The sequence below is a fragment of the Gallus gallus genome, chromosome 6 (assembly GCF_016699485.2).
Source record: "Gallus gallus isolate bGalGal1 chromosome 6, bGalGal1.mat.broiler.GRCg7b, whole genome shotgun sequence".
NCBI lineage: Eukaryota > Metazoa > Chordata > Aves > Galliformes > Phasianidae > Gallus > Gallus gallus.
Window position 1 is genome coordinate 9,524,981 of NC_052537.1, and position 27,559 is coordinate 9,552,539.

Consider the following 27,559-nt stretch of genomic DNA (forward strand, 5'->3'; position numbering starts at 1 on the left):
CCTGTTAACTCCTTTTGCTGCCTACCCCCTCATTCAGCTCCGACATTATGGCAAAGCACAGGAGACTTCGACCCTCGTGGCCCTCTTGTGGAGAAGGAAACCGTAAACCATGTCTCCAAGACCTTGTGAACCCAAGAATTGAGCTGTTTTCCTCTGTGATGCTTAAATGATAATAATAAAGCTTTAATAGCTGTGTAACCAATCTCTATAATGAAAACCATGTGGGAGAAACTGACTTCCTGCATTTTTTGTTGATAATCATAAATAATTTGTCGTATTTCTTAATGAGTCTTGACAATATTTATAATCAACAATGCTTTCTGTATTTGTCTACTCAGTTTCTTGTTTTCTCACCACTTCTTTTAGTTTTTCTCAAATACTAATTATTCCTAATTGGTTATTTATTTGGAGTCTTGATTGGTATAGGAAAAAATAAAAATAATCATCTTAATCGATGCCAGTTTCTAGAAATGGCCTCCAGATTCTTCTCAGTTCACTTCTGTTGCTTTCTTTCCCATCTCATGTTTTAAAGTGTTTTATAACATCTACAATTTTGATAAGCTTTCTGAATATTATAACAGCTGATATCTGCTTTTGTAACTGATGGAGTACTTATTTTGTTTTGCTTTATTTTATATTGCTTTTGTCTGTATCAGATTCATCAAAAGCTATCTGTGTGAAAACACACCCCAGTCTGTTGGAAATGCCTTAATAATCAGGTTTTTATAGGTTAGTGAAGATTGTCATGTAATCTTGGTGGAATTCTTGTTTCCTCAGTTGTTAACTACCTCTCCTCCCAAAAATTCCATAGAAGACTCGAACTATTAAATGCTGCTGGAAACAGTCTGCTGAAACGGAAAGTATATTCCAGTTCTAAAAATGACTAATTTGCACAGGTCTCTAACACTGTTCCCAGTTGCTAGGTATTGCCATCTAATTGTTGTTTGTATGTTTTGGGGTTTTACATATACAAAGGAGAGATGATTTTTTCTTCATTGTTTTTTTTTTTCCTCCAAGTGTCAGTTGCTTTCCTAGCTAATGCTTGTTCTCTCATTCCATATGGAGTTAACAGGGAAAGTTTCTTTTTTATATAGTTGGAAAGCTGGAACACACTGAATCTTGGTGTTTATTGTAGCTATGCTCCGGATCCCCTTAACAGGCTTTCATGCATCCAGATAGAGCTCAGTACACTGTAAATATATTTCAAAGCACTCAACTGTAGAAAACAGCATGATTGACTTGCAGCATTTTGGCAAGCTCACAGCGTGGTTTGTTAAAGCAAACGTTAACCAGGTTAATGAACAGGAAAAAGAAAAACCCAAACCTTACTGATATTCTATCTGTTGTCCCAAGGAAGAGTTGGATCATCTTCTGTCAGAAAGAACACACAGCCATGTTCAGCTTTAAGTCTGGGGGGGTGGGGGGTCTACTTGAAATTGAAATGATAGCTTGTTTTGCTTTTTCTTCTACTGCTGCAGTGCCCACAGTTTTAACGCAGGAGAGAAATGAGACTGATTCTGATCCTAAGCCTGATTGTGTTGTTGTTCACCAGTCCCATGGCAGTACTCGTGATTTACCTTGAGGTTGTTGGTCGGCAAGCCCTGTGTTCTTTCTCAGTTATGTGCTACAATGCTGGCACGTGCACCCCAAGCTGTGCTTAACATAAGTATGAAACAATTTGGATGTTACTAAGCTGGTTTGATAGAGGTGGATCAAATTGTCATTAGTGGAAAATCTGCCCCAGGTTTCTGTAAATCCTCAGACATGAGGAAAACTGACTGTCTGTCAAATTAAAGAGTTGTAGGTTTAAATGCTCTCTGATAATACTGCCAGGTGGGCATTGGGAATAGTTTCTCAGTTTCCTGAGGTGTGATTTTATTGGTAAGGAAAGTATGTGTGTTCTTTGAAAGAGACAATTTGGATTTGACTCTTGTGAAAAGTGTGATGATTTTTTTCCCCCTAAATAATAGAGAACTAAATAGAACAATATCAGTTGCATTCCTCTGTTGGATTCTGTTGTAGATAAGAATGTAGACTGTCCAAATTCAGATTTGCAGTAGAAAAAAGAAATTCTTTTTTTGTAGAATACTATGTCCAGTTTTGTAGCTACAGATTTGGCAGGGTTTCTACAGGAGAGCTTCTAAAGCCGGTCATATGAAGTGTTCAGTGTTCATCTGTTAGGCAGTGCCATCATCTGCATGGCACTGCAGCTGACTGGCGAGACAGCAGCACAGCAGGTTGGCAGGTCTACCAAAACTGGGTACCCAGGGCCTTTCCTTGGAGGAACGGATACTTGCTGCAGTGAGCAGCTTCAAGGTCTGGTTCTTGCTGAGCCACATGGTAAACTGTTACATTTAGCAGCATCTGTGTTGGAGCCTGAGTGAGGTTTTTTAATTGCACTGAATGGTGGTGGTGTTGTGTTCTGCCAGTCTTGGCTCTACTGAAATGCTAACGGACATGGTTTGTATGACCACTTTACCTTTTCCTTCTGATGGGATATGCCTCTGTCTAACCACCACTGTTTAAACCCAGTAAAGAAAGGACTGTGTGAAGTCACCTTCTCCAGGGAGAGAAATGAGATGGTAAAGTGTTGAGGTCTGTCTTGGACTCATTCAGTTGTCCGTATTTACTGCCTTCTCTGATGTTCTTTTGAGTGGATGTCGTTTACAGGTCAGGAACTGAAGCTGTTGTTAACACATCAAGTAATTTAAAGAGAAGACAGTGGGAAGAATGATAGGACAAAGTCACATAACCACTGTAAAAATAAGCGTGCAAACAGCAATAATCTAACTAGTGAGCCTGTTTAACTTGGAAGGTCCTTTATTGGGACTCTTTTTTATTTAGTTGTCATTCGATATAAAGTCAGGATCATTAACATTTGTTTGAGTTTTAATGAGGCTGGTCTCCCTTGCTGGAGAAATTATGCATCGACTTCCAGTTTAATTATTTGGAGAGCTTAAATTCTCCTGAATTAAATATGCAGTATGTATGTAGCTCAACAGAATCGCTGAAAGAGCTTAGTCATGGAGCAAAATTTTATTATGTCAATAATTTGGGTTTAAGAAACAGAACAACTGCACCCTCTAGTGACAGAATTGTATATATGCAAGAAGATCAAGGCCGATTTTGAACTGTGGTGTGCTGCGACAGTAATAGAGAATCTCATGTTATAGAGCAGGCAAGCTTTGGAAATAAACCATTTGTTATTTTAAAACATATATTGGTGAAATTCTTAGAGCATTGCCTTTGTTGTTTCCTTGTCTGTCACTGAGTGTCAGGCATAGTGAATCACCATTCATGTTGAACACATTTGATTAGAACGGAGCCATCACGTTGCTTGTCAGTGTGCCGTGTCACGCTTTTGGTTATTGCTAAGAAGAGAGCTTCTTGTTAGGAATATTGTTAATAGAACACTGTATGTTTGAACAGTGTAATGTGACAGGGTGTCAAACGTACTATAAGCAACATCAGCAATTTCTGTAGGGAAACGAGGCATGTTCGAGTTACTTGCATTCATTAGAAACACTCAGCTTCCTTTCTGAGCTTAAGCTATCTGTGAGCTCACTGCTACAATGGCACTGTAATTAAATTTTCACTGAAATACTCTTAAGTTAATAATTAAATACAGTGGCTGTCGGGGCTTAAAGGTGAAGGCTGGAAATGCATGTGTTGAAATTTAAGGGTATCTTTAAAAGACAACTAAACCATAAATAAAATTGGTTTTGGTCACTCTGTGCAATGCAGTTATGATACAGCCAATCTTTTGGTATTAGGCTGCTTAGTTAGGACCTAGGAATTAGCTGGACATGGAGTTCCTTAAATGATCCTAATCTTACTTGAAAAACAGTGCCTTCCTTGCAGCATGCTGGCAGTGCAGCGGTATTGCTTTGCTTGTCACCTGCTGATTCATCGATCTTGCTTCCTGCCATCCCTTCTCATCTTTGCTGGTTTCCCTCTGGCGACCATTCCTCTCGCATAACATCTGATAGCTGATACTCCTTCAAGTGGAAAGATGGTTTTAAGTGAGCCATGTGTTGTGTTGGCTGAAATAGCTTTCAGATGTCAGAAGGTGCTTGTCATATGTACTTCCTGTGGAGAATTTCCTTATTATTAATTATGAGTTCTGAAATAGTTGTTAATTGGCAGTGGTTCCCCTTGTGTTCTTTAACAGTGAGATCGTATCTCATGGAAGTAGTTTTAAAACGCATTGGATCTTTAACAAGAAAGTTATTTCAGGTTTTTAATTCTTTTGTGACTATTAACAGAACATTTTTTTGTTTTGTCTATTCTGATGTTTCTGCTGCTTAAACCAGCAAACACTGGTGAACAATTGTGAGCTCTGGAGCTCACAATACTGACTATTATGTGCTAATCATAGATTCATGGATGATGACATGAATTTCTGTGCTTTGAAATTTTCATTGCTGTAAACAGAATTGTTAGATAGTGCTTACCCTAATCTCTGCAGCAGAATACTTCATTTCTAATATCATTGCTACTTATTTAGAAAATACTTATTTTTGAAAAAAACCTTTAAAAATATTTGAAAGGTTGCATCTAAACTCTACTTATCAATTAAAATATTTTGAATAAGGCAGAGTGTTTCACGTAGCAAAATTCAGCAGAGGAAGAATGAGAGAAATTACTTTCCACTTAAATATCAACAGCTTTTTATTAAAACCCCTTTTTTTCTTCTCTGAAACATGTTAAGAAAATTTCAAGGTTGACCGCACTATGTGCTATATTTCACTAGCTATGTCAGCATATAGAAGGAATTAGAGTAACTACCGAGATTAATCCATTATACTTGGGTTAATTGTTTCTGTTTTTCAAGGACATTTCTGTTACCAGAGTTCAGTGGCACAATACGGTGTGAAAATTGAAATCAAGGCAAGAGCCTGGGTCAAATCTTTAGCTAAAATGTACATATAGTTTTCTCATTAGGTATGAGTTCAAATTCTTGTGTCAGCGCCCAACATCTCTACAGCTAAATGAAAGTGCATGACTGCATGTGCAAATGCCTACAGGATTCCAAAATGATGATCTCCTCATACGTACTGGGACCTACTTACATTTGGGTCCAGGACAAGGCCTTGCTTTTATTACAGTAACCCTTGCCCAATGGATCGCTTTGGATATTCCTGACCAGCCTACAGTTTTAAGGTCTCAAAAACAGTTTTAGCAGAACAGTTGTATTGTTAACTCAGCATAAAGCGCTGAAAAATTATCTTTGAAGGAAGGTATCTTTTAGCTATAAGACGTGTTAGGAAGAAAAATCCATAAAATTATGACCTTATGAAGTGTCATGAAATATTCCCAACTGATAGCACTGTAAACCATAGGCATGCAAACCTGTGCCTTGAAATCAGCTTGTTCTGCTCTGTTAATTCACAGAAAAGGTCCAGAATGTATAGTAACAGTAAAAGTTCCTGTGGGAGCCAAGCACCTGCTGCCAACACCCAGCTCCATCTTCCATTTTGGATGAGGTATAAATCTATGAATCAGAACTGTGATTTCTTCTCAGATTGGGTAAAAACTGGGCTGAGTAGATGAGCATATTGTTGTCACTGTCTCCATGTCTGTGAGTGTTTGTTTAACAAATGGATTTGAGATAGTGTTTTAGTTCAGTAATGTCAGTCAGCTGTCAGTAGATTTTGACTACTACTGCTTTTTCTCTCTTGGATAAAATTTAGAATCCAGGCTGAATTTTCTCTCTATCAGTATTCCATGCCTCAAGTTCTCTTAAAATAAAGGATTCCTCCTCCAAAAAAGCCCTGAAATTATGTAATTGAACCATTTTCTGCATTGGAAATAATAGTTACAGGGATTTTCTTGTATGTTGAGTTGTTGAAGTATTTTCCTGCAAACGAAGTGAAAATTAATAGGCTAGCTCTAAGATTAATATCTGTGATTTCAATCAACTTTAATATTTTTTTTTACTGTTCAGTATGTCATTAAAAGTAGAAAGTCATGTTTGCATATCAGCATTCATAGCAGTGCCTTAATTGTCAGTGGTGACCCCTATAAATATTCGGTCAGTTATACAACTTGTCGAATGGCTCATTGCACTTGATAATCCTAGAAGAATTTGTCCATGCTATGGAAGAGCTGCCAGGTATGTTTTTAATTCCTGTGTTGACACTGAGAAGTACTTCATTGCTACTACCTAAATTTCAGAAACAATTGCATTTTACTCAAAAATAACATTTTAGTTGTATTATTTGGGGTAATCTGTGAAAGTTAACATTGTCTTCGTGCAGTATCTCAGGCCTCTTTATTGAGGTTTTCCTCTCTTATTTTTTGCAAGCTTCAACTGTTTGAATAATGCTATTTTCCTTCTTACTAAAACTGTACGTATTTTGAATTTTCTTTTTTTTTTAGATTCTGAAAGGATGCCACTCTAGTAGAATTAGAATTTGTTCAGCTTTAAGTCATTCTTTGTGGCATAAAGCTTCTGTCTTACAGGTGCAGGAAAAGTGTGGTGCGACTGCAACAGGTGATGTGATTTTGAAATAGGACACTTTTTTGTTGTTTTTTTCCCTCAAAGTGCACCAACTGCATACCACTTCTGGGCATAGGTTAAGCTGGCATGCTCACTGGCTTTATGGAAACAGAAAATGTCAGTAATATTTTATTAATGCAAGTTAGATAGATGGGACATTTTGGAAACTCTACTTAATCACAAGCTCACCATCTCTCCTCCCTTTGAAATGAGGCTTGAGGGGAATCGTTATGGGAGATAAACTGTTAGGATTGGGATATCATGAGTTGCCTGTGTTATTTATCCAAACCCGAGGCTGCTTGTTAAAGCTGCAAAGTGGGGAGCGGGGGGTTGGTAGTGGCGGTGGCCAGTTTACTTGAGAGGCATGGCCACGTTTAGGAGTGAGGCAGTCATGCCAGTCTGTGCTCTGCCCGCAGGCAGGAACTCTGTTCTCATCTAACAAAGCTGGGCTGCTTTCCTCCCTTGCTTTCTTGTCATGCAGTTCCCAGTCACTTAACATTGCTCTCCAGCCTAATGATAAAGGTATCTTACCAGTAACAGGAAGAGCTCTGAAAATCTCTCTGTTGAACATAGTTGCACTGGAGAAATGTGCTATGTTGTAGAGCTAAGTAGCAGGACAGCTAGAGTATGGAGAGAGGAACGTGAATACTAAAGCCTTGTCTGGGAACCATTCTGGGATTGCAGTATGGATGTTCAGGAGGTGTGTTAGTTGGCTGTAGATAGTCCTTAAATGGTTAGCTGTCATAAATGTAATTCACTCTGTAGTTGCAGGAAGAAGCAGTAGTGTTAATTACAGTTGAGTGTCTGCCCACAGTAACTTCTATGCAATCACAGCGTGCTAATTATTACATGTATAGTTGGGGTGGGCATGGGAGGTGTGTATGTTTTTAAATGTATTTAGAGTTCATATGTATGTATACGCACATCTGTAAACAATGTTTACATGTGTGAAAACAATGTTGTAGAAGATATTTTTGGATATATTATGTATGTATACAAATACAGGTGTAGATAGATGAGTATACAGATATGTTGTTAGAGATAGCTAACTTAAGCAGCCTTATCATATCCCAGATGCTGGCATTAAAAACCAGGCTTTATCTTTCAGGCCACAATGTACAGCTGTGCCTACAGGAGAAATTCCCGTATGTGTGCAGGTGAAAGTCATGGAGCTGTACAACACAGTGTCATGAGAGCCAGCAGTGCGTTTGGTAGATCTGCACCTAATCTGTATAATCTTGGAGTTCTGGTGAAACTTTTCTCAAGGAAAGGCTGCTGCTGTCATGCATTGTTATGTTATGATACAATCTGCAAAATCTTAACAAACAAACACAACTCAATTTTAGGACTCTTCACAAATAGTATATTCTCTGACTGTGAATTGGTCATTTATGTAAAACTCCATTCATTGTTTTTCCCAGGTAGTCCACAAGATGGTAGTGCACCAAAATAGTGTCTGTGACTGTACATTACACTCTGTCAGTTTTTTTAACAAACAAGAGACAGTGTGTTTAGCTAGGTTAAATAATATATTTCGAAAATTGATGTGCTGGAATTTATCTGGGCTACTCCTATTAATACTGGTCATACGTTTAAGTACCTTACATCATTTCAAAAGGCTCTATGCATCTCTGAGAAGAATTTCTATTTTCTGCTTCTAAGGAGGAAAGCTTAAATTAAGAATTAATTTTCTGTTACCCAGTGGGACTTTTTTATGTAATTGTCTAGTTTCATTTCTCCCACTGTTGCACAGTGTATGTGCCAGAACTTTTTTGATTTAAATATTTGTTGACAATCTGATTTATACTTGGTTATTTTTTACTGCGCATCAAAAACCTTAACTCTCAAAATATTCCTAAGATTCCATGCAGTCGAAGTATGAAAGATCCATAGGGAAACACATCAATAATTTGTCAGTTCACAACTTCTACTGGTTGTGGGGAACGAGTCAATTTTTTTCCCTTCACAGTCTCCACCTCTTGGTGATTTTAATTACTACAAGGACAGATCCTGGTGCCTATTTACATGTGAGCAAGAAATCCCAGGATACTGGGAAAGGTGATGTAGAATTGCTTTCTTCCCTTGTCTTTGCGGAAGAAGTATGGGGGCAGGTGCTGTTGGTGTGAGAAGCTCCCGGACTGACAGCTTCACAAATGAACTGACAAATTAAGTAGTCCTAAAGTGGCACGTTTGATTGAGTCTTTATCAGACAGGGATCTGTGAGTGTCCCCCCTCTGGCTGCTGCATAGGAATTGCCTCTCTCTTACAAAACTGGCTTGCATTTGTCCCCCACAAGAAGGGAATTCAAGTGGGGTTCCACATTCCTCCTACAGCTAAGTGAAAAAATGTTGTCAGTAAGAACTAATTTTTTTTTTTTCAAATCTTTGCATGTGTATCCCTAGATACAGCAAATACGCTCTTTCATCAAAGTGAGCTAAAGTGAAGCTGCTGAAGTGATTAAGTAAAGGAACTCCTAATCACAATGCAATGACTAAACTTGTCTTTGGAGATAGGAGCATCTTGAAAGACTTTGTAGTTAATTAGCATGTCTAGCCTGCAGGTAGAGAGATGAGTCCTATCTTTAACTGACAAATTGTAGGCTGGAGGCTGCATCAGAGTACTGGTCAAGTGATAAGAATATGTACAAAAAAGCACTCTGAAATCTGGGGTGTGCTAGCTTAGGGGGAGACCGTCAAACACCCAAACTTGCACAACTTTGTGATAAATCTATATCTTGTCTGTGTGAGAGACTTTTACTGCACACTGGGTAATGAATCCACTTTTTGGACAGTAGAAGCAGCAAGAGGTTGCGTTCCGTGGGCAATTCAGGTGTTTCAGACTGGCACAGGTTGTTACACCTTTAAACAGGCTTGGGCTAGGGTTGTTGCACTCTCGGGAAGCTGAGTTGTGTAAGTGATCAGAATGCTCATACCTATGGTGTTCAAAGCATAGGGGTTTTCCTGTTGTTATTACGTTAACAAGAGTGCTGATTTCTAGACCTACCAGGATATTTATTGCTTTAAAGAAAAACAACCATTCAGCACAACTGGTTAGTAAAACAGCATGTATCCCTCTAAATGTGTAGTGCCTGGATTTAAACTTCGTGGATTGGTTCAGTATTGCATCATGTTTTGAGCTTTTTTCATTTTCCTTTTTCCCCCATTTTTTGTCTCTAAAACGTATCTTGCCTTGACAAATCTATTAACCCACATGTTTGGCTGTGGCATTTGCCTTCCAAGTCCAGTTTTAAAGCAAAATCGTGTTTTTGAACAATTGAGGCATAAAATAGTATTTAATGAAAATAGCAGTGGACACTTAACTCTACCTATTCCAGACAGAAGTCATAATGTGAATCATCAAAGTGAAAAATCATTTTTGATCAAGGTTATCTTGAAATCTGTATTGACGGAATGTAGTCAATATAATACATAATTTTATCTTATTCTTACAATGTCATTTGAAATTTCTAATGCAAAAGTAGTTGACATTATCAGATTCTCATAAATTATACTGAATTCCTTATTTGGTTAATCTACAACACCAACTGAAGATATTTTGTTAACATAGTTCAGAGAGAATGTCCTTAGGGCACATTCTGACATGCTTGACTCCCTTTGCAGCCTTCTCTCCCTTCTTAAATGGCCTTGACTTTATGCCTATGGTTTTATCTGTGCCAGGTATGACACAACCCTGTTACAGTTGCCAGTATGAACAACATGTCCTAAGAAGAGAGCTACCCAAAAGAAATTTCTGTGCTTAAGGCCAGGTCTTGAGCTTCAAGATTGGAACCTAATCCCTACTACTACAGCGGTTTTGCATAGGCATTTTATTTATCATAGCAAATGAATGACTTGCCCTTTGGGGCAAGAATTTAATCAGTATTTTTTGTATTTTAGACACTCAGGGTGCACTCTGTGTGACTCCAAGAGCAAGAATTGTCACCACGATAAACAGGTGACCTGAAAAATCAAATGCTCCAGAGGATGAGGTTGAGTTGGCCTTTCCATTATCATATGCACATAAGGTAGTGATAGTCACTACACTGTCTGCATTAATTGATACTGTCTATTGTTGCCTGGACTTCTGTTGGTGCAGTCACACAATTCCCTGTCAAAGAGAGGACAAGAAACCAGGCCCTACTATATTTAAAACTTCCATGAGGAAAGTATAAAAAAACAACAACACTCCGCTTTCTTGGTAGCTTTAATGGAATTTTGTTTGATATTTGTTTTTAATTGCTAACAACCCTAACCCAAAATATTGCCTTGAAATTTTGAGCACAGGAGTGTCACTTTTATGTGCCTCTTACTGCAGTGCTCCTGTATGAAGGGAGTTTGAAATTCCATTGATGACACTTTCTTCTCCAAGTGACACGAACTTGTTTTGATGGAGAAATCTGAGTTGGATTTTTTCATTTTAAATGTGGAGCTGAAGTTTTCTCTGTCTTATGATCTGTGCCACCTAGAGTTAGGCTTTCAGACATGTTCATACTAGAGAAGGCTGAAGGGAGGTAAAGGAGTTCAGTCATATTCCGGTGCAATTGGAAGAATTAACTTCTCTTTTTTATCTGGTAGAGTACTGAAGGTCTGTGTTGAGAAGTCATCAAGCAGAGACATCAAATCAGGAGAGGCTGGGTGGGGCTGCAACAACAAAGTAGCTATTGTTATATAAACTATAGATAGCTAAAGTTGTAGTAGTTATTTTGGGTTTCTTTTCTCTTGATATAGATTTAGAAGAATTTAAGACAACTAGGTCCTACCCAGCTATGCTGTAATGTGTCTCCCTAGTAATCAGTCTCAGCTCTCCCCTGTTTTCCACCTTTTAAAAAAACGATACTGGCATTAGTTAACGTTTTTGAGTTATGAAGAGGCAAATGTGCACATCTTAAGAAAATAGCTGTTGTTAACACAGAAATGTAGCAACTTATCGTAAGTCTGTGGAGGCAATTCAGGAAGATTTTATGCTCAGTCATTCAGAAGTCAGATTAGTGCAAAGCCAGTGGATCATTTGTAGAATAGGGGTTGAAGGTTATCACTTTTCGGTTGAAATTCTTAATCCCCATTCCTTAGATGTGTTGCATCCTGTTGCCTGTTCTAGCGGATCGTTGGGAAAAGAAGCCTTTTAAACTGTAAGGTGGTTTTCCCAGCTGGGTTGTAGTGTCAGAAACTGATGGTTATAACAATACGAGTAAATCCCAGCTCTTCACTGGGATACTGCCAAAGCCTTGGATTGCTGAAGATGCTGTAGCATGTGCCTCTGCCAAGATGTCACTTGCTTCTGTTACTCTCCAGAAACTTTAGCTCAGTTCTTGTACTGAAATAAATGAGCATTCATTTGTCTGCTACTTAGCCTTCCAAATTTCCAAATGACTTCTTTCTTGACTTGGGAGTATTTCTGAAAACATCTGTGTAGGTTTTCTTCAGCTTGCTTCATGCCAGTTACTTAGATACTACTTTGTTACTGGACTTGTTAGGATGACTTCTGCGTTCTACATACTATGATTCTGATCTCACTACATCTCATTATTCAGGAAAGTATATATAAGGATTTCCAGCAATTCCATATCCTCTGGGGAGTGTGAATATTTCTGGAGTTGACATTACAGTTTGGGAGGAAAAAAAGAGATTTGTTTAAATTACATCTGTATAAAGCAAATGAAATGTAAATTTACAATTCTTTGGGGGGGGGAATTGAGCAAGATTAATGGATGTATGCCTTCATCTTGAACATTTTACTGTCTGAACAGGGCCTTGGTGTTTTGAATTTCTTTACTTTTTTGTTTAGCACCAACAATTTAGAACGTGCACGTACCGGCTTAACATATCTGTTTATTGTCCAATTGTGTGAAAGACAAATAACAAAGGAATAGTTAGGAACAGAATAGAAAGCAAAACACATTGTTTTTATGACTTTAAGACTTTGCAGAGCGCTTTGTGTTGAGAAGAGCTTCTGTTCCGTCATTCTACATCTCCTCACTGTAAGGACAGGGAGTGAAATAAAGTGAAAACAGGTGAAGAGAAGGGAAAAAATTGCTTTTTAAATAAGGAAAGTGAAATAGGTCTCTATAACATGAAGAAGAATGACTGAAGGGAGATATAATGAAGGTGAATAAAATCATGCCTGCCTCATCAAGTCATCTGTTGGGAGCTTAATGATTTGCCAGGTCTTGTGGCAAAATGGGTGAGATACCGTCCAAACTTGGGACAGAAAATCAGGCCTAAGGAGCAACTTAAATTTGAAAAAATGATGTAGAGTTTTGGACGGTGTACCTATAACGCACTTGTAACCAATTAAGATGCAACCCAACTTATGTAATTAATACAATTATTTTAAATTATTTTTAAGGATAGATGAGCATAATTCTGAGCAGCTTCTGTTTGTACTGTCAGGTACTGACAAATCTGCCTGTGCTCTAGACGGTGCTGCAACAAACTGCCAGGGAGCTCTGCTCTTCTCTGTAGACAGCCAGCAGTAACTAGCCTTTGTTGAGGAGGTTGGGCAGACTTGGAGCTGGCTCCAGCAGCCTTCCAGGAACTGGCAGCTATTCTCTTCTGCAGTTAGTGCCTTCTGAGGTCTCGTGCTGGATAAAACTAAAAAGGATATGCACACCTTTGTGAGGTGCCTACTTTGAAGGGAGACACAGATCATCCAGTGTTTAAAGCAGATAGGAGTGAGACTGGAGAAGGTTGTACGGTAGAAACCCAACTGGTGTTATTACACAGCCTGCCCTGACACCAGTCTGTACTGATGAAAAAAGCTCATCCAGTCCTTTAAAGTTTGTTCAGGTTCAGGTTATCCTTATATGTGAACTCAGCTACTGAATATCTTGCTAAAGCAAAAACAACAACAAAACAAGAAAGCTTTCAGTTACGTGGGTATGCTGATTGTAATACATTAATCATGGAGACAGTGGTCTCCACCCCATTGTAGAAGAGAACAAAGAAAGACTGTGTCAGTTTGTAATGTGAACATAGTGCAGCATGTGTGCTTTTTCTGCCTGTTGATCAGGAATACAAAACTCATGTTTTTTTTTTTTAATACTCTGGATTTTGCCTTGGATAGCATTAAGGGAATGCTAGTGAACACTTGATGGCTTTTGGCCTTAGCTCAATCACTTACCACATGTATGTCTGGTGTTAATTTTCATTGCTATATTAAACCAGGAAGCATTTAAAATCTTAATGTTTTGAAATACTGGGTGCCTAGGAGTCATTAAGATTGGAAGGAGTGGCAAGGCATATTTTATGACTTTGGTCTCAATGTAAGAATCCTGTGTAAGCTGCTGTGTTTGCGAAGTAAAAAGTAGGCGTGGAACTGATCTACAGAAAATCAAGTTCCACCTCAATTTTTATTTTAAGATGTATGTTACCTTTTTTTTATTACTTCTGCTACCTGTAAAATGTTTTGAATTAATGATGATCTGGGAGATGTCATCTTCACAACCCAGAATTTCAGTGTATGCTTTTCGGTCTACAGAAAAAATCAATAGTTTTTGTTGTTTAAATGTGAAGGCATGAAACATAAGATTATACCCTGCCTGTGTTACCAGCCAAGGGCAGAAGCTGCAGGGTAGGATTTTCTTCAGCTACAAAGACTTGGTAGGTCTTGCTGTGAGTGTAAGAACACAAATGGCATTTTGGAACTTTGAGTGCAGCAGTGAGAACATGATCGTCATAAAGGCTATTATCATGATGGAACAATTATTGAGCCTACATGCTGGAAGCCAGTGCAAACTTGCTGATTCTGGTTAGTGGTTCTTTGTTACTGAATAATACATAAATTGTTCATTTGCTCTTCACATGTACACAATTGTTGTAGTATAGTCCAAAACCTGTTTTCATGATCACTGTACCTATAGTCTCTGCCTAGCTTCACATCTGGGAATACCCTTCAGAGTCTATGCTACAACTCTAGAATGGAGCTTTTAGGCTACAAATGAAATTTTAAAATAAAAGTCTGCTGTAATATGTTTATTTTAAACATTATTATAAATGTTTATTGTTAACAAGCAGTTACAACATCTTTAAATAGCTATAATCTTATATAGAGCTTTTGCAAGTTAATACTGAATGTTTCAGTCTGTAGGTATATCTAAAATGATGATTTTGCATATGCAGAAGAACTGAATATCTTATTGTGTAAAGGGGAAAAATGATGCCTAGGACTTTTACTCCCAGAAGTAATCAAAATGTGATGATGGGATAAGAGATGGAAAAGGCTGATTAGATCATCTTATCCATTACCTGTACAATGCAGAATTGTTCTTTACAATTCTTTTCTGTATTTTCAATCTCATTTTCAAATGGACAAGTAATGGGCTCCCACTGCTTTCTTTAGAGTGGAAATCTGAGGGTCTGTAATCTATGCCAACAGTTCTGGTATATTATGTTTCCATATAGCTATGTCTAGGTCGTCTTCCTTTTTTATTCCATGAACTAATTGTAGATTTTATTAATTTCTTTTTTTTTGCATTTTAGATGTACTACATAATACATTTTTAAGACCTTAACACTCAACAGAATAGTTCAAGAACATCTCTGTTCTCTTTTGATTTGATTCTTCATTTGGAGCTCTGGTGTCTGCAGCAAATACTTCTGATAAGTCGAAGCACGCGAAAAGTTCCAGATTTTGTGTTAGGAATTGAGAATGTATTTCTAGCTGTCCTATCTTATTAAAACATAAAATGCTAAAATCGTTAGAAGAGCTTTTTGCTGTCACAGTAAGGCTAAGTACGGAGTTTGGGAGGCTGTGAAATCTGTGATCCTCTTGGTGCAGTGGTCATATGATGCTGGTGAGTGTCACTCATAAATACTTTCAAATGCATCCATATGTCTTTTTTAGAAGGGAGGAGTTGTAAAGTTTTCTTTCTGATCACAATTAAAATCTTAAATCTCAAAGATTTTGTCTATAAGTGGCCAGATAACCAGCCTTGAAAATATGTAGTGTGTATTGGGTTCAGCTTTTTTCTCTGGAAGGAGAAAGAGACAGGGTGAAAACTTAGAAGTATTCATTTGATCATGTATTTGCTTCTTTTATATATTAGACAATTACTTTGGTGTTAATTTTCTAATGCTCACTTATGTATTAAGTTGCATTGAGTAGATCATGTTATCTAGGAAACAGGAATGGCTTGATTCAGAGACAGAGCAGTTTTTTAAGGGGTTACCTGACCCACAGGATGGTTTTTGGGCTAGTGTGTTTTTTGCATCAAGCCCTTCCATAATACACTACTTTATTCTCATGATGGTGTTCAAAAGTTATGTACAGATTGTATTATTGATTTTCTTACTTGGGATGTATTACAGGAAACGTTTTCATATAATGTTCAGCACTTATCTGTTGCAAATGACCTATGCATAGGTGTTATCTTCCTTTTGCAGTGCTCTACTGCCTTTCGTGGGCTTCTATGGAAGTATGGATGCTAGGTGGTTTTGTCAAACCTTTTCCTGGAGGTCAGTGGCAAAAACAAGTCTCTCCTGTGTTCTGTTGCAGAACGTCATTTTACTTGTTAATTTTTCTCATGTTTTACTCAACTGTACTGACTGAGCAGAACAGACTATTTTCTTCTGTGTTTTGGCAACTGTTGATGGATGTGAGGTCTGCTGCCCTGTTCCATTAGTCATCTTTTCCGTAGGTTAAATGAGGTTGTGTTTTACAGACATCTGTTTGCTCATTTTCTATCTTCATGGAAGTAGCAGAAGTCAATCTCAATATATCTGAAATTTTTCAAATGCTAAATAGAACTGTAAGGGTATTTGTTTTATTGTCTGCACTTCTACACTCTGTTGTGCTGCTTGTCTTTTGTCCCATGTTTAACTTGCAATAACTTCCAGAACTTGATGAAGAACAGCCTAACAACTTTCTTAGCCTCTGTGCTTTTTCTCCCCCTATCTTTCCTGTTGATGTTCATTTGTTGTTGTTGTTATTGTTTCCCCTAAATCATTCCTCTGGTCATGTTTATATTTTATTCAATTTGACACAGTCTCCTCTGAACAAATCCAGATTGGTTGTAGTTGATGTTGTTACATCTTAAGTAATCACAAATTCTTTTATTTGTGAATTTTCTAAGACTGGAATTTAATTGGTCTGCTGGGTTTACATGGCAAGGTTTGGTAGAGAGGTGCACTGCAGAGGTGGTCTCTGTGAGCAGAGCCCAGCAGCTGCCCTGTGTCAGATCACAGCTATCTCCTCGTCCTATAGGGACTTGCTGCTAGCAGGTCGAACCATGACCAGCGGTGGCTATGCCTTGGAGACAGCAGATTTAAGAAAGGGAAAAGAGGAGTGAGAGAATGAGAGAAAAGCAGCCTTGCTGCCACCAAGGTCAGTACTGAATGCAGCAGGGGAAGAGAAACAGCTGAAGGGTTATGAACTGACTACAAACGTATTCGTTGTTTCCTTGCACTGCTTGGTGGAGGAGGGAAGAAGAGAGTAGATGGGAGGAAAGGAAAGTGGTTTCAGTTTACTTTTAGTTTGTCACTGCTCTAGTCTGTTATTAGTAGGCAATAAACTATATTAATCTCCCTACGCTGAGTCTGTTCTGCCTATGATGATAATTGTTGAACAATCTCCGTGTCCTTATCTCAACCATAGAGTTTTCTTCATTGTATTTTTTCTTTCCTCTTCCTTTGAGGAATGGGAGTGAGGGAGCAATGTGGTGGAGTTTCACTAACTGTGGATGTGAAACCACCACAACTGGACTGGTGTACACTGGTGTTTTTTAATCTCCTTTTAAGTCATTTTTCCTCACCCTGTTCTTTCAAGTTAGGTGCCATGGTTGCCCTTCATCAGACTTCTGGTATTCTGCCAATTTTCTAAGAGGTCTCAAAAAGGTGATAGTGGTTGAAATATAACTGAACTGTCTGTCATTCAAGAGTACTGGCTTGAACTGCTTGTAGGCTGTGTGGCTGATGTGCATAATTTAGTCCTCTTCAAGTTGTTCGACTTGGTTCTAGATTGTCATTTAGTGCATGTTTCTTATGTTCTACTTTGTGGAGTATTGGTTGTTTTAAAGTTTAGGTTCATCCTATATTTTAGGTAGAATTTGTGCTTTCTTTAGAAGAAGAGCAAATGCATTTATCTCCACACAGCCATCATGCAGCTTGACTCCTCTGCATCCCCTCCACAAACCAATTATATTTGAAAGCAAAGCAAACACTGGAAGAAAAAGTAAAGAACCTTTGGTTCTTGTGCAGGTTTGATTCAAATCATACTGGTTTGTCTGTTTGTTTTGTTGTTGTTTTTTTTCTTTTCAGGGGGATGGGAGAAGGGTGTGAATGAGATTGCAGTGCTGACTGGTATTGTCCTTGTGGTTTTGCATGTAAATGCATGTCCAAAACTATTCTTTGCTAACCAGCAAGAATAAGAGAAGCACTCTGAGTTGTTCTGTAAAGGAGAGTAATTCCAGAGTTAAAGCAATAAATTCTTTGCATCTCCAGTTGACAACCTTTTCCTAGAAATTTAGTGCCTGAAACAGGATGCAGAGTACCAGCTAGAACAAAGCTGTGTAGAGAGAGATTTCTTTGGCATATCTTCTAGGCTGTTACTTATATACCGGGGGTGTATTAACATCTGCCTGCAATTGACTGAATTCACCTTATACAGCACAAATACCATAAAATGCAATACAAAAACCATCACCCCCCCCCCAGCCTCATCATCTCCAATTCAGTTACCCCTCTCTAAAGCAGGAGTTTATACAGTCCTCTTCATTCTCTGGGTACCACGAATTTAGTTACATTTAGTGACCAGGGCAGGATTTGCCTCTTAGATATTTTCTGAACAGAGCATTAGTGTTATCTGGGTTTCAGGCATCACATCTTTGCACCTATTCTGTCATAATTACGATTTTTACATAGATTCTTATACATAAGTTGCTTTGAAAGTAATACCCCTTATTTATTTTCTTGAAGATTAAGATAGATACAAAGAGTACAAAAACACTAATCGATAGAGCATATTCTCAGCTATAAAACCCTATTTTTCAGCATCATCATCACCATTAGCCAATTTGCTGGGAAGAGCAAATCAAGATGCTCTTCATTTTGTGATGTGACAGTTGTGCATGGCCATCTGTAATGTGGCTTGGCTTTTGTGGCACCGTCACCACTGCTGAAATGCACCACCCACCACCTCACTGTGCTCACATCTACTCTTTGGTCTCCGTAAATCTTCAGCAAGCATTGATGAATGTCATCGTGTGCTGTTTTTTCCACGTGAAGAAATTCATTTCCACACCTTTGTTTCATCTGCACTTCCATGCCAGGCACCATTTGTCAGAATGCCTCTTTACTGCCATCTGTCACACAGCAACAAAATGCAATGGAATATTGGTGGGAAGGTTCAACTTGTACTACCATGCCTCCAACATCCACCTCTGATGTTGTGCACCAACAGAATAAAATAGGAGGTATTTATTTTGGAGCAATCTTTATACATATGTATGCTCTATTGTTCTTGCTAGCCCAAGAAAGAATTGCATCTCCTGTGGACGTAAAATAGCTTTGTGAAAATTATGCATATACAACGTTTCTGAATTTTTTGGAGTGGTAGTGGATTTTAGGTTTTGCTTTCAACCAATCTGTAGTAGTTACCTTTCTTCTTCCAAGGAGTAATTCCTGGACTTTGCTACTTTTATTTTACCAAATCTCCAGTTCAAAAAAAGTCTCTACTTCAATTTGTTTTTACTTTCAGAAAACTGAGAGTGTTCACGTGCCCTTGTATTACATATAAACTTGTAGATTTTGACTGAGGTGTGAGTTTACTCCTTCGAAAATGAGAAAAATGGCATCTGCATAAAAGGCATTTGATAACTTTCTGCCTCTTCTTATTGTTAACAATTCTGCTTTTTACATTGTTTCCTATAAAATTCAAGTAATTGCTGCATGGAGTGTGCAGAACACTAACAGTGCTGAAATCTGACTTGGGCAGCATGGTGAGATTTTAATGATTCCCTGACTTAATTATGGTGAGAACCCCTTGGGAATGAGGCAAGGATAGCCCCTTGAACACAGGAAAAGGAATATTGAATAATTAAGTAGTCTAATTAAATGAGTTTCTTATCCTAAAGAGAATTGGACATTTTTATTGTTTTTTCTTCTAAAATATTTCTTCATGAACGTAAGGAATTGGGTTTAGTTTGGAAGGAACTAGGATCTACATTGAAACTTCTGTGCTTTGCTTAAATGGGAAGACCGCAATTCAAGACAGAGCTGCTAAATAAAAGCTCTGCATTTGTCTAGAGAGACCTGTAGTAAGCGTAGTACTGAAAAATGAAGGAATTGAAACTGTGCTTCTTACTGGCTCACATCTGCCTGTCTCCGTTGTCTTAGGAGTAGTGGTTGTTGCTAATATTTTTTTTTTAGCATGTGAAATGGCTTCAGGGAAATCAAGACTGAAAATTACATGCAATAGTATACAACAGAAGCCAGTAAGCCATTTTTCTTCCTTCCTTGTGACTTGCTACAGGAATTCAAGAAAATATTGTACAACTAAAAGTCTGAGGGCAGTTGAGAGATGGTAAAAACTTCAAATGGAACGCCTTCATTGTGACCTTTGCAGATGGCTGCTTTGTTATGTTTATTCAGCAGCTTTTTGTTGCTAAATAAAACAAGTAAGCTGCTCTGTGTGCAAGGCTTAGAAACAGGAAAATACAGACACCAGGTCAATTAAAGCAGGTGGGTAAGATAACCCATGCGTACGGTCAGCACACTCTGCCTCTGCCCAAAGTCATAAATGTTGTTTTTCTTGTGTGGCTGTGTTATGGCAATTGGTTTGGAAGCTCCTGTAGTCAAAATTTCATGTAGCCTAAAGTGTATACGTTTGACTGCAGCCTAACAAAAATCAGTTGTGACTGGAAAATGATCCATTACTCACAGACAAAGTTGTTGCATCTATTTATGACCAGTATCTCATCCCACTCTTTGTTTAGCAGCTGCATTTCCTTAAGATTCATTTATTGCGCTGTTGCGGGTGTTACAGTTCTGCAGTAGGATTGCTTTTGATGCTGCTTTTATTATTATGAAACTGCTACTGCTCCAAAAAAAGGCACACCAGGCATGGACTTGGTGTTGAGTAACTTGAAATACTGCAAAGGCCTTTCCTGCTGCTGTTTTGTGTTATTTTTAAACCACACTGAGATGGAGTGTTTTCCATCTGAGATGAGCAGGGAATAACTCCTCTTGTATCAATTTGGGAACTGGCAGAGTCACTTCTGAAAACCATGCAAGGCCCTCCTTGATCTCTGCTTTTTTTGTGTTGAAGGAAACCCTTCCACAGGCTCAAAGTGCAGACCTGATTCTAAGCCTGCTTTCGTACTTAATCCTATGTGCTGGGATAACTTTTCCTGGCTGTGCTGGTATCACTGACAGAGGCATTTAACGTTTGCCTGAACAAAACTGTCAGTTTGGAGCTATGCAGTACCATCCTGCTGACCTCTGGTTTCTGCAGCTGGACTGGGGTTGGTATTAGCAAAACCAGAGTGCAGCTGACCAGGCAGAGAATAGCTCTGAGGGTAGGGATCTGGGGAATGTTAACATACTTGAAAGTTCCAAATGAGTTGGAAAATGATGCAGATCCCGACTATCAGCCTTGGATATAACTTTCAGCCACTTGTTTGAAGCGGTTTACTAGCATTTTGTAGTGAGTGATTTTTGTCAGTATCTTTTCAGATACCAACACTGAATGTGTATTTCAGTCCTGATTGTAATCTGCTATTTGACTATTAGGGAAAAACATATGCAGCACTTTAGAAAAGTGCATGCTCATATAATTTCAATGCTTCCTGGTAAAAACAGGTTTTTACCAGTATTATTTTTGGGAAAGGGAAAAAAAGGAAGAAAGTCTTTTGTGTATTTGCTGAGCAACAGTTTAAAAACTACATATATTATTCCTGCTGTTCTCCTTACATCAGATGCATTTCCTGGTTCCTTCTCAGTTCCATCTACAAACCCACTCAAAGGGTATCTTCCAATTTATGTGTCTCTAGAAATAAGATACATTGGTGTTTTTTTCTTTATTTGCTCCGAGTCAGAGATGAAACCTCCTTTATGCTGTCTTTGCAGAAAAGTGAAAGTTAAAGCTCTTTGAGGCAAATATAAGAAACAAATTTATCCTTGCCTTGTGAAAGTTGGGACTCATAATCTCCAGATGTGGAGTACTCTTTAGTCTTCTCCTTTCTACTCTGCTGGTGGATGAGTACGTTGTTTCTCTTTTATTTGCAGGTGGCTTTATCATGGCTTGGCGAGGGGACCCATACCTTTGAAAATTTACTATCCCATTTTCTCTGCCTCTGAGACCAAGGGTTTGAGTCTCTCTTCAGGTTTTAAATTTTCCAAATTAACAGTGCAAGTCATAAAGTCAAAACAAAATCAGTAGTTGTTTTCTTTTAAATGCCATGCCTCCAACTGAAAGTTCTTGATGAGTTCACAGCTCAGCCATCCTTGTATTGGGAGTGTGCTGCACTCCAGGAGGTACTAACATCGTCAGTTCAGCCAAACATTGTCTTCGCTGCATTAGAGGACTAGTAGTTCTGGGCTTAATTCTGTGAGGTTGAAATTCGTCATTTGCTTGTGCGTGATTGAGCTCAAAAGGCAGCTGATGCATCTGGAGAGCGCATAGCGAGTTTCATGGCTGTTATGTGTGGGTTGTTGGTGGTTCTTGTTGTTTATGTTGATATTGTTACCACAATTGTTACCACTTCTAATCAAATCTTCACTGTGGGCAGCAGGGTCGTTTAAGTAGCAGTAAACCTCTTGGTAGGACTGTACGAATACCCTCAGCTTCAAATATCTGGCTGTTATTGCCTACCTCCCCAAACTGGTGCCATTTTCCAAAGCTTTGTTGAACTGTTGTGCTGTAAAGAAGTCGAAGAAGAGAGAAATTCTCATTCCAGGAAATTCCAGATTTTGTATCTAAATTAAAAGAAATTGAGGGGTGAACGCTATAAAAGTCACTTACAAAATGTGTTTTTAGGAGTTTTCCCTTCTCTCCATGTGCTGCATGCATCCATTTCTGACTGTTATGTTTCATCATGTAACTTCTCTGAGATTGATAATGTCAAAGCAGAATGCTGATAGAAGATGCAGGTGGTCATGGAAACTTAACTTGCAATCCAACAAAACAGAAGGGCAAAACAAGCCCTTAACTTTTCTCCTTGGCCATGCATTTGCTGCTGAATGATCTTGATGCTTTTCTGCATGTTCGGGGGCTGATCCATCCTGCCCTGAAACTGGATGTGTGAAAAGGAGATAAAAGTAGAAACTAATGATAAGTAAGCTTTTAAACTCTTTTTTCCTTGTTTGTTTTTGAGATGCAAGACCTGATAGTCTCACAGGTGAATACTGCCTGGTCTTATGGATCTCCTCTTGAAAGATTTTCTTTTTATGAGTTAACCAAGTTTCATCCAGCTCTTTTATAGATAGTTTTCTTTCTTCTGCTAATTCTTCTCCCAGGTTATTTTCATGAACCGATAAATTGACATTGCACTTCTATGTCTTGTTCGTTCTTCTTTTCCTTTTACTTCCACTGTTTCTCTTGATAAAATAATCCAGACTTTTCCCACCCATCCCATCATTACTCTTTCGGTATTTGTTATCTCAGAGAATTTAAAGCCAATTCTTATTACTTTACTATGTTATTTTCCCTTCACGTGTTTTCCTTTCCTTAGCTCTCCGCATTATTTTTATTCTACCTGGAAATCTTGATTAAATGTTTGGGGAAAATGTACTCATACCTTGTTTACCAGTAAGTTCTTAGAGTGGCCTTCTAGTGCTGCACATGATCAGTCTTAACTAATCTGCAGTGATCTAATCAGTGTAATTCTTGAATGCTTTTGTGGTATTGTCTATCCTAAAAGAGTTTACATATTCATAGTTCTGATTTTTCGTAGATTTGTGGTAAGCCAATATTTTCATGATTGTCTCCTCCATTTTTGTGCTGCGTATTTAATATAAATGTGATGATACTGTCCTTGCTCCATAAGCCGCTCAGTAATCTGTAAGTTAACTCCATTAATTAGACCACAAACACATTTTTCTCTACATATTCTTGTTCTTTTAAGGTCTGTCTCAGTGCTGTATGCTAATGCTGTTTTGCAGACTTATTTGAATGTAGCTTTATAATAGTGCTCTACTAGGTTAAACTAATCCAACTGACAAACTTCAAGTTGATGAAATCACTTTCCAGCCACTATTACTGTTCTGTGAGCATATGAAGCGAAGGAGATGTTATTCTTCAGCTAACAGAAACTTTAATTTTCCCAATGCTGAAGTAAGATACAGTTTATCATTCTCCATAACTTTATCAGGACCCTGTGGATTGTACTGAAACAGTCATTGGCATTTCATTAACTTTGTAATTAAGGGTGAAATCAAATAGCTTAATTATTTTACTGAAGTCTGAAAAGAAGCACTTAATGAAGTTTTCTAGTACCTAATTCCCTTGAAGTGAGTTATGACATCTGGCATGAAAACCTCCACACTTGATCCAAATATCAGTCTGGCAGTGCCCTATCACCTCTCAGTGAATGATGCCAGCAGTTGACCATTTCCCCAAAAGCAGAAGTTCTGTGTATATGGTGTCTTTTCCATAGGGGCCTGTATCTTTTACTCACACCTTTTTCATAATCTCCTTTCTATTTGAGACTTCTTTCTTTTTCTTTTTTTTTAATTTCTGTTGCAATAGCTAAGATGTAATTTCCTGAAATTCTAGTTTGAAAAGGCTTTTTTTTTCTCCTTAAAATCTAATTCAGGAGTTTGGAATCTACAGTTGAACCTGGGGTTGTAATCCACATAATAAGAGCACATGCATGCTTGGCCCAGTTGGTAAATTAGTTGAAAAGATACTTGGGAAGAAGCCTGACAGATAAAATCCTTTCCATTATGTGTATCTCAGGGGATTGGACAAGTTCATTTATTATCATAATTTGTTAGAATAATTCTCACTCATACAAGATTGGGCTGCTTTGTGCATGGAAGCATGGTCTGTGCATAAGGTGGTATTAAGGCTTTTAACCTGCCTGTGTACCACTTATTCTCTCTGCTGATGTTTCAAAAGTGTGCTTCAAGTATTTTAAACATACAACACTTTATCATACATTATTTGTATTTTCACTTAATGAGAGTATTTAGGCATAAATTACAGGCTTTATGGTTAAAGGGTTTGTGAAACATCTCAGGATTAGCCTGGAAGTGATGAATTACTGCATATTCACATCGTTTGTGGCTCAAATGGGAAGTTGGTTTTGTAAGGCAAAGGCGCACGAGTCCTCCAAATCCAGATGGAAACATGCCAGAAGTGGAAGGGGCCCAACTCTACTGAGTTCTGTTGAATTTATTTCTGATTCTGGTCCTTCTGTATTTTCTGAGCACTTCCCTGCTACCAACTGCGTTCTGCCAGTGAGGGGAACACAAGTCAACTTAGTTTCACAGAGGAAGATCTGAACTTCAGAGACCATTAGTTGCAAGGCCAGGTAGGCAGCCTGTGAGCAAGAAAGCTAAGTCCTAGCTATGACTTTTATTTTGCTTCAACCGTAACAAGTCTTGTGTTTCCCTGACTGTTCCTCCACCAGCCTCCTTGAGATAATGTCTCCAGCCCCTTGTACCATCTGTTGTGCCCAGCTCCCGATTGCTGTAGGGCTCCTGTAATGCAGTGGACTCTCTTCCCTGATGCCTTGTGCTTCGCTGAGGAACTAGGCCACAATCCAGATAGATGCCTGAATGTGCCCTTTGACTGTTTGCAGTTATGCTCCTTGCATTACAGTTGAAAACATGCTCTGAACAGAAATATGATCATTCAAGCTTCTAGCACATGGAGAAGTGGGAATTTGCTACTTCTGGTGTACCACTAAGCACTGCCAAAGGGCAGCATTCCTCCTTCCACAGCTTTCAAAAGGCAGTACGTGTGTCTTCCAAAGTGCTTCAGAGTGGAGGAGTAGGGAGAGGTACGTAGGGGAATGTGTGTGGTAGGTACAGTTAGTTTTAGATACAGGAACCTGTGGTTTAACTGTACCAGGAAGAAAGGTTCTTAAGGTCACATAACTGTGGTTCATCTCCATCCTCGAGCATTTCTTAAAAGTCATCCCCAAATAAGCAATGTTTAAAACCTGGCTTATTGGCCCATGGACAGTAGACAAACAGTTCACTGTGTGCTGCCTTTTGGATAACATACAGAGTATTCAAAGTAGTTTCAGTTCTGGAGATCTAAAAAGGTTATTTTGCTCTTAGCAATGTCATGTGAGAACTAATGCAATGGATGCATGGCACCTACTGGGCCTTACAGCCTGAATTCAGAAAATGTCTCTCAAGTTCCCGGCGGGAACACTGCTAACTTTGTGAGACAGCTCTGGGTTTTATGCTAAATTCTGACATTTCAATATGATTTTGCAAGTTGCACTTCAAATTTAGCTTTTATTACAGCACAAACTTTGGTTCTGTTTTGATTTGTTTTGCCTCAGAAAAGTCACGCTGTATTGTCTAAAATATACTAGTTTCGCTTGCAGGGACTTTGGTTCTTATCCAAAAGAAATCAGACTGACTCAAAATGCGGATCTTCATTACTATGAGGTACTCTACTAGGAATACCAGGAAAGGTTAAAACCAGGAATTTCTAGCCAAGCTGCTGGTTGTTCATATTTACGTAGGGAAAATATGGTTCCCTATTTACTAGATGCTTGCCGTATGTTCATACTAGTGAAAGATCCTCCTGCAGGCCTGTAACACTGCTGCTATCTTACCTCCTGTAATGAATATTCAAAAGCTGCAGTCATTGAGGACTCAGGTGGCAAAAATAGTAAGATGATTGAAGTGAGCCTTGACACAGAATCCTAAAAGTACGTTTCTAACTACGTGGAAATAGTCAGTTTCTCTTTCTGACCACATTAAATGACGGTTTCAGGAAATCTCCCATGAATTAAATTCCTGTTTCAAATACTAGCATGATTGCATCTTTCTTTCTGTATGATGTTTTGTAATAAGTATGTTTAAAAAAAAAAAAGAGAAAAGACAAGGCTGTCTGTAATCCTCTCTCACAAAATGTATTTGAATTGAAAAATGGGCATAAAGGACACACTGTTAAGATATGGCAATGCATGCATTGTTTTCTGCATAATGCAGTCAGAGTCTCCATGGTAAAAAGAAATTTTTATTTTATTTTTTTTGTCACCATCAGCAGTTAACCTAAAGTAGGAGCTGCTCCATTTCGTTGTAGGTTAAATGACTTACCGTGCAAAATTGGCTGAGAAATGTAAATCATTAATGCTATTCTTTTCAATAGGCTTTAAAAATCTAGTTCACGACGAGTGAAGAAAATATAACACAACATATGTTATTGTTCTGGAATTTTTTTAATAGAAAGCCTTGCTTTTCAGCATTCCCCCTTCAGTGGAGTCACTTAGACACTTCCAGCTGGTGGCAGGGGATACAGCCATAATACAGCTTTCTCTGTCCCAGCTGTCTTTTTCATTACGTTAAATGCATTGCGATGGCTGCACCGCTTTATAAAGATTCAGGTACAGAAAGGTACAGGAAGAAATCTGCAACTATGTATTTTTGTAGTGACTGCAAGCTTCTGTGAGATCTCTGAATCCTGAATGTGTTCCTGGCTCTGGTCACAGATTTCCTTCCAGTCACTGGAACATTTGCTGTAAGAGCTGGTTAAAGGTGCCCGAGGAAATCACCTTTTACAAGGGATCATTGTTGTAAAGGATTTCTAATGCATTATGGCTCACGCGGCATCACAGTTAAAGAAAAACAGGGATTTAGAAATTAATGCTGAAGAAGAAACTGAGAAAAAAAGGAAACACAGGAAAAGATCCCGGGATCGGAAGAAAAAGGTATCTAGATCTGTGCCAAATTCTGACAGGATTTCTTTTGTTTCAATTAGCTCATTCTTGCATGTAACGTGGCTGCTGTCGGAGTAATTTGTTAACATTGTAAAATGACATTGATAACTGCAACTGGGGGGTTTGCATAGCCATTGAATGTTTAATCGGATATTAGTTGATTGCAGGGGTGATGCAGAAGGTGTGCATTCGTTTCACAGATAAATCACTCGTGTTTCCAT

At 38.4% G+C, this 27,559-nt stretch overlaps 1 protein-coding gene and 1 long non-coding RNA gene across 12 annotated transcripts in view; one reads left to right on the plus strand and one right to left on the minus strand.

The window, feature by feature from the left end:
• The window catches only part of ANK3 (ankyrin 3), a 344,913-nt gene that overhangs the window by 117,453 nt on the left and 199,901 nt on the right, over nt 1-27,559 (plus strand). For 8 of the 11 annotated variants that reach the window (XM_025151500.3, XM_040702293.2, XM_040702294.2 and 5 more), the window contains exon 1: nt 26,940-27,329. The exons of the other annotated variants lie outside the window; for them this stretch is intronic. In XM_025151500.3, the coding sequence (XP_025007268.2) occupies nt 27,216-27,329 (114 nt within the window). In that variant the 5' untranslated portion in view covers nt 26,940-27,215. Of the gene's footprint in view, nt 1-26,939; nt 27,330-27,559 lie in introns of those variants that run through there. 11 annotated transcript variants of the gene reach the window in all.
• LOC121111153 lies at nt 10,688-14,158 on the minus strand. The gene is made up of 2 exons (XR_005860843.1): nt 11,262-14,158; nt 10,688-11,142 (listed from the first exon to the last, which is right to left on the minus strand). It is a non-coding gene; the product is annotated as an uncharacterized LOC121111153 (long non-coding RNA).